Raw genomic sequence first — 9,342 nt, 5'->3', positions numbered from 1 at the left:
AAGAGTCCATGGTTTTTATTTAATCCTTTCTTTTTATAATGCAACTTTTACAATTAGACTTGATAATAAGTCCATACACATAACAGGAACTTTCAGTTTCCTCTACAGAACATGTGCGGGTTAGCGATCACATCTGCAAATGCAAAGTGGAGAAGAGAAAAATCAGTCATGTGTGATGTGGCAACACACCAGGTAAGAAATAAGCAATTTCCTCTGCATGTAAATGACTTGAATTCATATGTGTACATTGGGGTGTTGAGGGCAAGTCTACTCTTCATCATCAGGTGGGATTCCCAGCTCCTCATCGGTCCATGCTGAAGTGTCCGGCCATGGGAAATGACCCTAAAAAGACATTTAGTTAAGTGGCTGGTGGTCTGTTTATTATGCCTAAGAACAGAGGCATTTCATCTGATTCTCATCGTGTGCTGATGCAGTTTCCGCTCACCAGGATGGCATCCGGGTCGTGCCAGGTGTGCCACAGGATCCAGAACCACATGGCCCCGCTGAGCAGCTCTGCCTGGAACTTCTGGTTCTTGGTGATCTGAGGAGGTTGTCTGTACTGGGCTTCAATGTGAGGGCCGCCTCCTGCCCTAAAACACACAGAAACATTTACAGTAAGTATAGAACAAAATGTAATGGCTAGTGGTACTCATGCCAACCACAGTATTACAAACAATGATGCATGCCGTGATAAGATGGGAGAATTATATAAATAAAAGTTATATATATAGTAGTTTTGAGAAATGTAGGTTATCATAGTGTTTTTGACCTTGTACCTTGGAGTACCGTGGTAAATAGTATAATATATAAAAATGTTAATCATTCACCGCCATGGTATTACCATTTGATACTGTCACTGTATCATGGTACGACCTGAGTACCTACTTTTATTTAAGGCTAAATTACTGCCGTTATTCCGTCTCTAAAGTATAAATTTAGATTTTCCATGACACAAAATACAGACTGTACTGGAGCATGTTTAGCCAGTTAGCCTTCGGATCATAAACACTCACTTTCTGAGGGTCATCTGCTGAGGTCCACGCCTGATGAGCTGCAGGCCGCTTCGGAGGACACCCGCCGTCCTCCCGAGAGAAGACATGCTTATGCCTGTGCCAGCACTCTGTGTTTTTTACGAGTATTAGTCGAATTGACTGCAGTTATCAAGACGGAGAAATGTCACCTTTACAGCGGCTGTTTCGTGTTTCTTTGACCTGCTAATAACGAGCGCTGTGATTGGTCACTTAAAAGAAGGCGTTTTAATGCTGCTCACTGTCTATACGCTAGAGGGCGCCAGATACCCACTGAGAAAAGATCGTATAAATATAGATCACAATATTCACGCGTCTTTGGTAAAAGATAAAAAAATAAACAGTGTATAAAACATGAGTGTCATGATGATTACAGAAATAAACGAAAAAAAAAAAAAACATTTCTGTCAATAATTTAAATATATCTACTTCGTTGGGTCATTTATTTATGGGCCTACATTTATTACACTGAAAAACTAAATTGTATTATTTATGTTTCCTTTACATTTTGTTAGATTCTGTAATTGGCTATAATCTATAAGAGAGACCCCTTTTTTATAATTTATTTAATGGGAAATACAGAAAAAGCTTCAGATTTTATTACTGTATGCATTTTAAAGAAACAATCATTAGGAAATTAAGGACAAAGGAGACAAGTGATAATTATCTGTGAAATTGTACTTTATTGGCACAAACAGCAATACAACTAAACACAATTATTATTTTCTGACTTGATAGACTATCCTCTGTGGTTTTCAACACCAAGGCCGTGTTTCCCAAAAGTATCGTAAAGCCTAAATATATTGTAGAACTATTGCCACAAACATTACTTTTCTAAATAATAATAATAATGTAGCCTGTGGATAAGAAAATAAGCTTCAATCTAGTAAATGTTCATCTTGAAACAGAACGAACAATAAAAGTAATTTGTTAACTTTATACAAATCACAGCAAAAAGACATGTGTACCACAACCTGAAGGTGAGCATTTATACTAAAGGACCTTTTACTTGATACAAAAAGTATGAACTATCAATTAGACCGCAGATGGCATGTAGAAGATTGTGTACAAAGGATTTTTCAACGTTTGGATCATGTCAATCATTTAGAGGCCTTAGAAATGCATCGTATTAAATGATACAAATGGCTTTAAAGGGTTAATTAAGTTTGGTTATTTCAATATAACTTTTAAATTATTTAAGTAATCTGCAACACTTTATTTTAATGTGCCTTTGTTATATGTACATGCCCCTGCCCACGTTACATGTATTTACTGTAGTAATAACTACAACCAACCATCATAATTAAATTTCATTTTAAAGCTGCGAGATGTTTTGGCAAGTTGGCCGTTATACACCAGTCCTGGAAGAAGTATCAGTTTCTAAGACATAGCATACAGTGTATTGTGTTGGTAGTATATACTTATTACACATTATTTTAATCAATTTCATCCCTCATGTATTAGACAAAAATAATAGTAGTTTAAAAAAAATAATGCAACTAACGAAATTGCCTTCTATGACAGGCGATTTGAGCTTTACTTTCTTGAGGGAAGCCAATACACAAAAACAGTAGCAGTACAGAAGAAAATGCTCAAATACGCCATTTACTAATCATCATCATCCACAGACTAGAGCAGAGGAGGCGTGGGATCATCGACAACATGGCGGCTATGGAAACACAATCAATGAAAAAAGCGAGCAGCTCAAAGCCACGACGTTACCAAACATCAATCTTAACGAGCGCAAGAAACAGATTACTCATGCAGTTATCATGGCAGCGCACACCAACGATGTGAAACCACGGCCGGGATGTTTTCTGCATTCGTTTCCTGACTTGAGTACTGTACAGCACCGAAACAGGAAATGCGCGCTCCCGCAGCTCAATTCTTTTGTTGCAGCTGCAGCTCATATGCGTCCGTTATTATGACGTAACAGACGATGGCCTGACTTCTGATCAAGTCTATATAGTCATAGCAGCAGGCGTGCTTACCCTTTAGAGGCGCGGAAATTCCCCCAAAAACACATAGGCTTGGATATAAACATCAATATCTACATATGCCTTTGAGAAGTTAATTTAGATCAAGAACGTACTTTGTCACATCATGCTGCAAGGGACCACGTAATTACGTCATGACGCAAAAGAAAGAACCACTGAATCGTTTATAATAGATTCTTTAAAACGAACCGCCGAACGCCCAAAATCAGCTAACGTTACTTTCCAATATTCCGGTGTTTGCGACGACAAATGCCCATTTACAGGTTTTATTAGTCAGCGTTTATTTTAAAACACACGACTGATGACGTACACTTAAGAAGCTCAATCTGCTTTTCGGCAATGATATTTTCTGGAAAGACCGTCCGTGACCCCGCCCAGTGTGGGCTTTGTGCAGTGCTGCGAGCGAGCGAGGACGCCATCTTCTTGCGATTTTGTGACGAGAAACGAACGAATTATGTTTATTGCCAACTCCGTGGAAGGGCTCTTCTATAACGCCGTGTTTCAAAGATCCATTGAAATCTAAGTAAATCAAATTGTTGATGAGATTTGGAGTCAATGGCACCCTACTGTCGTCCACAAACACGGACGGATCTCCGGGCGCGCCGCTCTCCCCTCGCAGCTCAGTGCCCGCCCACTTACGGAATTCAGATGATGTCATCGGTAGCCAATCAACGCTGAGAAAACAGAACAATGAGCGTATTATTGGTCAAGGGCAATGTCATTCATTCTAGTCAGGGAGGGGGAAGAGCGGAGAAAATCGCCATTTTGAAAGCGTAACAAAATGAACGATATCGACACTGAAATAATACCCTAGCTCCAGAATTGGTTGAATGCAGCCCGTCTTAATATCCACCTATAATCTCAATGTCCCGAAAGTTAAAACCTGACGATGATTTGACTGGCGTAGGCAATCCTGTGCAATATAACAACTCGATTTAACTATCTCTTTAGTTTCGTTTTCCTTTAACAGTGCATATTCGATGCACTGCACTCGCGTCACATCGCAGTTTTTAGCTTTGTCTCGCTGTTTCTCCACTCTGTGTAGCATAGCTCTTCAACTGCAAGTGGTTGGTTTTATAGCACAGACTGCGCATGCGCAGGAGGATGCGGTTTAGATCCAGTTTAGCATGGGGGAGGGTGTTTGTTTGTAGGGTGAGCTGCTCGGATGAAGCTGTCTGCTCTAAGAGCAACATTTGGAAACTCCTTCAACAATATGACATTAGTTTTCGACAAAATGATGCAGGTCAACAATTGTATTAAATGCCCAATATATGTGTTATATCTCAACATGAACTTGAGAGACTGTTGGCTTGAAAGGATTTAACTTAATGGAAAAAAATCAGAGAAGAAAAAAAAAGGAAAAAAGAGTAGGTCTGTCCGCAGCCAACGGAAATATTGCTGTTTCATTAGTCTTCTGCAGATGTTTGTGTTTATACTTGTGGTCATCTCACTCCAGTTACCTTGAGCAGAATAAAAAAGAAAACACTGCACTTGTTTAAAAGGTTACATAACAGATTTGCAGCCATTTACTGTTTTGGGCCCCACAAGTAGGTGTTCGTATTCAACCATAGTAGGCAATGACTTGCGTAGGATGCCTCCTGCTTTGTTTTCACCGCATTCTTAAAGCTCTTTTTATTATTTCATAAATGTTTTGACATTTGGATAGGATATAATGGGGGTGGGGATTCCATAAAAAAGGAAACACGTGTAGGGAAAGGGTTGACGATTAGACTTCCACATCAGGAACCCAAGAAAAGATTACCACCTACATGCAGATACAGATTGTTTTATCAGACATGCTAGGAAAAAGATTGAAACCTTTTTACCAAACATTTATTTGTAATGGTAGACACCAGCTATTTTGTAAATGTATATGTCTAAATATAAATTCAAAAGCAAAACTTATTGGGTGAGGAAATAAGCCAATAAGTGCTCCCAGGGCCGTAGCTAGGGTTGTTGCTGTGGGTCCCCCTTGGTTGAAATTGTGAGGACCCCCAAACCCTGTGGGCCCATAGAATCGTCTCCACCTTTCACCCCTCTAACAATGGCCCTGAGTGCTCCTCTGCTGCAATCTACTGGTTATAGTGGTAATTCAAGTCTTTGAAAGATGAACAAATAATGTTTTTGGTCATCACATTTGAAAATAATGGATAATATTTAGAGCTTTGAAGTGCTAGAAAAAGTTGTGTGAAACACTTGAAAGATCTTGAATTTCACTTTCAAAAGGTTGTACGAACCCTGAAATGAATAAGCCCTAGCGATCTTCCTCTGAATCCACAATTTCATGACACACATCAAGGTTGCATACTGGCATGCACCCTTCTGAAACCTTAATGGGTGACAAATGGGACACCCAAATGACACGTGCATGCAGTGGCCATTGTAAGTCCACAAGACTGCAAGTGCACAAGAAGTGTGCCATTTGGGACAGGGCCTAAACCTGTTCTGAGCTTGCGCTGCCTATTATTGGTAACAGTTGATAAACGGTCCGCACTATGCTGCTCAAACGAGTAGCGCGGTTTCGTTACGCTTTTGTTTGGGGGGCCATGGCCCGCGAATGCTCCCAGTTGGCGCTGACCATTATGGATGCCAGAAGGCAGGGAATTAATTTAGTGCAATGCTCACAGTGCATGGGCATTCTGTAGTGGCTAGTTTATTGAACATCGGTTATACACTCATTATTTAGGTCCATTGTGGGATTGATGGCTTTTCTAAAATTGTGCACTATATAAGGGTATAGTTGTCAATTTCAGACATGACCTTGGTTTTTTTCGGTTTATTAAGTGTATTAAAGACACCATGAAATCCAAATTGTCAAATTTGTGGAATATTGTGATGTACAAAATCAAGTACCTACATTTTTTCTTCTTTGAGAAGCCATTTCACTCGGATATATGTCACAACAGGGAAGAAAAGGTCAACTGTCTTAATATTAGTAACCTACTAATCTTAATCGCAATATTTGTATCCATTCATTTTTCCCTTCTTTAGGCATGCATCTCGCTAGGCCAAGCCTTTAAGGCTGAATTCTCCACGGCGGGCTACAGCACTCCTATGTTTGGACTGTATGATAAGAATGCGCGCTCCCATTTGTCGTGGATGAACTCTCTCCTGCACGCGCCCCTGAGGTTCTGCTCTGGGAAACCCCGCGGAATGAAGGGGCGGCGCGCGCAGTGACAGAGAGCCGGGCGGGGGCGCGCGGGGGGAGGCGGAGTCACGGCACTTCTGCCAGGGCCGCCATTTTTGCACAGGGAAAAGAGACAGGATAGAAGGGATCCAGTTTCTAACTGTCGGCATAGATATGGACAAAAATATTAGGTTTTAACAGACTCAAGCTGTACATTTGGATTAGAGCACCACAAGGCGAAATACAAGTGCTACACAGCGCGATTTGTAAAGCTTTGTTACACATCCGCAGTGGAGAGCGAAGTATTGTTTTGGTTGTGGTAGATCAGGCGGCGGGGTCTCACCCGAGTCCCCCGTGTCTTTATTCACAGTTATTACAGTGGACATCAACGGTAAGTACCTGCTGAAATCCTACCACTATCTGTTTGTTTATTGGAGAGGGTTGTTTGATGCCAGTGGCTAACAGACTTGCTTGAAGAGGGTCCATCCTTGTGTAGATGCTGAAACTGAGGCTGGTATTATTAGTTTACCTTAAAATGAGTTGCAATTGCAACACTGCTGTGCATTTGTCAGCCCTCCTTTTGATGTATAAATCCCACCTGGCTTGTTGTAAAGAGGGCAATCCGAGCAGTAGGTGCGTGTATGACTTAATTTAGCAGCTAAAGTGGCTAGCTAGCTCACACCCACATTTAATGCTTCACAAAAGGAAAGGTCTTGAATTATAACGCTGTTTTATTAAGTTAACAACTAGTAAAAGCTGCACACAACACTAGCGGAAACTCGTCGTTTCTCTTGCGTTGTTGTAAAGCTGCGAGCTACACCAGTAGTCACTGGAGAAATGCTAGCAAGTTAGCCAACCAAGAAAGAAACAGATCAAGACTCAGTATAATCTCTTTACATGGCTGGGATGTGCAACAAAAACTGCTTGGAGTGGTTTAATTGAGGGAGAAGTCGTGGTCACGTCCCACGATATGTATTCCCGCCACTTATCTTCAAACTTTATGCTCATTTGCACGTTTACGATTGTTTACACGTGTTTTAGATGTGTATTTTATAGAATGAGAGGTGTGAAATGATTAAAATGGCACGTTGTGCTCTGACAGAGCCTGCAACAACAGGGCTTTTGTTTACACCTTTCAACTCCAGTTACCCATTCACTAACTAGGTCCACTCTTACCCCATTACCCAGCCCACAAATATACACTTTAAAGCCTAGTGATTGATATCATGTATTAAGTATTATGACCCTCTACGATACGTTGGTGTGGGTTTTAAGCTGTTGTTTCTTGGATTTGCGTTAATCGTTGCTCGGAATATGACGTGGTACTACTTAGCACAATAATGTGTTGATTTAGCAAAGAGGGCATAAAGTGAGCGCTTATTTAGTGGCTGTCTGATGTGTTTTGTGTGCTGAGAACGAGTGCTGCAGCCGTGGGGGAGGGGGTTCGGGCTCGGTTCATGTAGTTAAATCTGCTTTAGCTTCTCCTCAAAGTGGACCAGAGCCGCGCTGCTTTACAAGCGAACTGCGCAGTTGTGCCAATTATAGTCAACAAACGGTCACTCGACGCGCTTTTAGGTTGAGAAAGATTTGGGTGGATATTTATTGTTGGAAATTTGATTTATACGTTTGTGTGAGGATATTAAGACGCTCGAGCGTTTCATATCAATGCGCATTAGCATAGCAAGCTAAACAGTTAGCTTCACCGATTAGCTTTTCGCGAGGATGTTTAATTAGTCGACCCGATGCGATTAGTTCTGCTTTATAGACTTTCTGACAGATTATTTGTTTTTTTAAACGCCAAACGAAGTCGTTAAAACGCTCTTTCCCTCTCAGAAAATCGTGTGTATTCTTGTGAGGTAATTTGAGGTTGGCTAGTTGTCGTCGGTCACAATCGCTAGCTACGCAGAAACGACGCAAACACTTTGTTCCAGCACAAACACAGCGCATTTGACAAATAGATACTTAAGCATGTGTGAAAAGATGGGTTTCTTGTTATCTTGGCCGTTTTCTGTCAAATATCAGCGAGTCTTCGAGCGCAGTATTTCCTCTCAGGTGCTTAGTGAAAATGGCGGATGAGTTGATGTTGTGGTAATGAAAGCCTCCACACCCCTAGATCAACTCTCACACACTGCAGCGCCAACACACTCACCCACAGGCAAGTGCACAACACACACCAGAGAAAATACAGTGCTGCTGTGTTTCACCAAATATGATTATAGTCTACGTCCATTGCGTTCACTAAACGTTTACCACATAAATTGAACTATACTAGTAAGCTAGACATGCAACCTAGTTGCTAAACTTGGATTAGCATCATGAATGAACACACAACACTCAAATCTCAATCTCATTCATATAATAAACGATAAGCAACAATCTGTCATTTCACCCTTTTACGTTTTCCCCTTTAAAGGGTTGTTTGATCATTTGCGTCTCCTTAAAGATAAAGTGTGGTAAACGAGAGATATTGGCAAGATGTCACACCATAGTTAAAAGAATGAACAACATGCAGCTCTTTGTGGAAGGAACAGAGGAATATGGGATTTATTACCCACACTCATCTTTGTGTTCTTCATAGTAGCTTAAACTCTGTCACCAAACAGCTAATCTTGTTCTTGTTTTAGGCTACATCACAATGCATTATAGGGCTGGGTGGTATGATGAAATGTATATTGTTGCTTCAGTGTAAAGTATCAATTGATATATTGTGGTATGTAAATAAAGTACACACTGCTTAGTTTTAATTGCTTACAGTGATGAAACATGAATTAATGGGAAAAAAATGCCTCTCTCAGTTCTGTTTCATGGTTTATTGCGCTTGAACATTCGAATACACTAGGGGTTGTGCACGCATAGTTAAATACGAATATTCGATCAGTAATAATTATAAAAAAAATTAAAATGCAATTCTAGTTTTGCTACATGTTGCTTTTCTGGCTGTAAATGCAGTGAATCCATTCTAAAACATGCCGTTCTCAAGCATGCCAACAAAACCTGTGTTTAACTTTTAACTGAATGCATTGGGTGGCACTGTGAAGCATTTAATCAAGTTGATTGTATTTGATGGCAGAATGTCTGCACCAAGGCACTGCTAAGTTTGGAATTACTTGGATCAAAATTGTATTACTTTTGATCAAATGAATCAACATGTCGTGTGCAAACGTAGTCAGGTGAAACTGAGTTATTATAA

General features: G+C 40.5%; 2 protein-coding genes across 5 annotated transcripts in view; one reads left to right on the top strand and one right to left on the bottom strand.

The window, feature by feature from the left end:
* Positions 1-1,251, bottom strand: ndufb2 (NADH:ubiquinone oxidoreductase subunit B2). The gene is made up of 4 exons (XM_084406674.1): positions 1,014-1,251; positions 446-590; positions 247-342; positions 1-133 (listed from the first exon to the last, which is right to left on the bottom strand). The coding sequence occupies exons 1-3, from the start codon at positions 1,097-1,099 to the stop codon at positions 268-270; spliced, it is 306 nt and encodes a 101-aa protein (XP_084262800.1). The 5' UTR covers positions 1,100-1,251; the 3' UTR covers positions 1-133; positions 247-267.
* A 4,937-nt stretch (positions 1,252-6,188) lies between these two features.
* kmt2e (lysine (K)-specific methyltransferase 2E) overlaps positions 6,189-9,342 on the top strand; it is a 38,423-nt gene continuing 35,269 nt past the window's right edge. For all 4 annotated transcript variants that reach the window (XM_084406671.1, XM_084406670.1, XM_084406669.1 and 1 more), the window contains exon 1: positions 6,189-6,543. The gene's annotated coding sequence lies outside the window, so the exon portion shown is untranslated. The remainder of the gene's footprint in view (positions 6,544-9,342) is intronic.

This window comes from Rutilus rutilus (genome assembly GCF_951802725.1).
Source record: "Rutilus rutilus genome assembly, chromosome: 4".
Lineage (NCBI taxonomy): Eukaryota > Metazoa > Chordata > Actinopteri > Cypriniformes > Leuciscidae > Rutilus > Rutilus rutilus.
The sequence above is the reverse complement of the archived record's forward strand: the minus strand, read 5'-3'. Positions and strand labels throughout refer to the sequence as shown.

Coding starts and splice junctions, on each gene's coding strand:
- ndufb2 (XM_084406674.1), bottom strand. CDS start 1,099: ATGTCTTCTCTCGGGAGGACGGCGGGTGTCCTCCGAAGCGGCCTGCAG. Junction 591..1,013: donor CAGCAGATGACCCTCAGAAA/GTGAGTGTTTAT, acceptor TGTGTGTTTTAG/GGCAGGAGGCGGCCCTCACA. Junction 343..445: donor ACGACCCGGATGCCATCCTG/GTGAGCGGAAAC, acceptor ATGTCTTTTTAG/GGTCATTTCCCATGGCCGGA.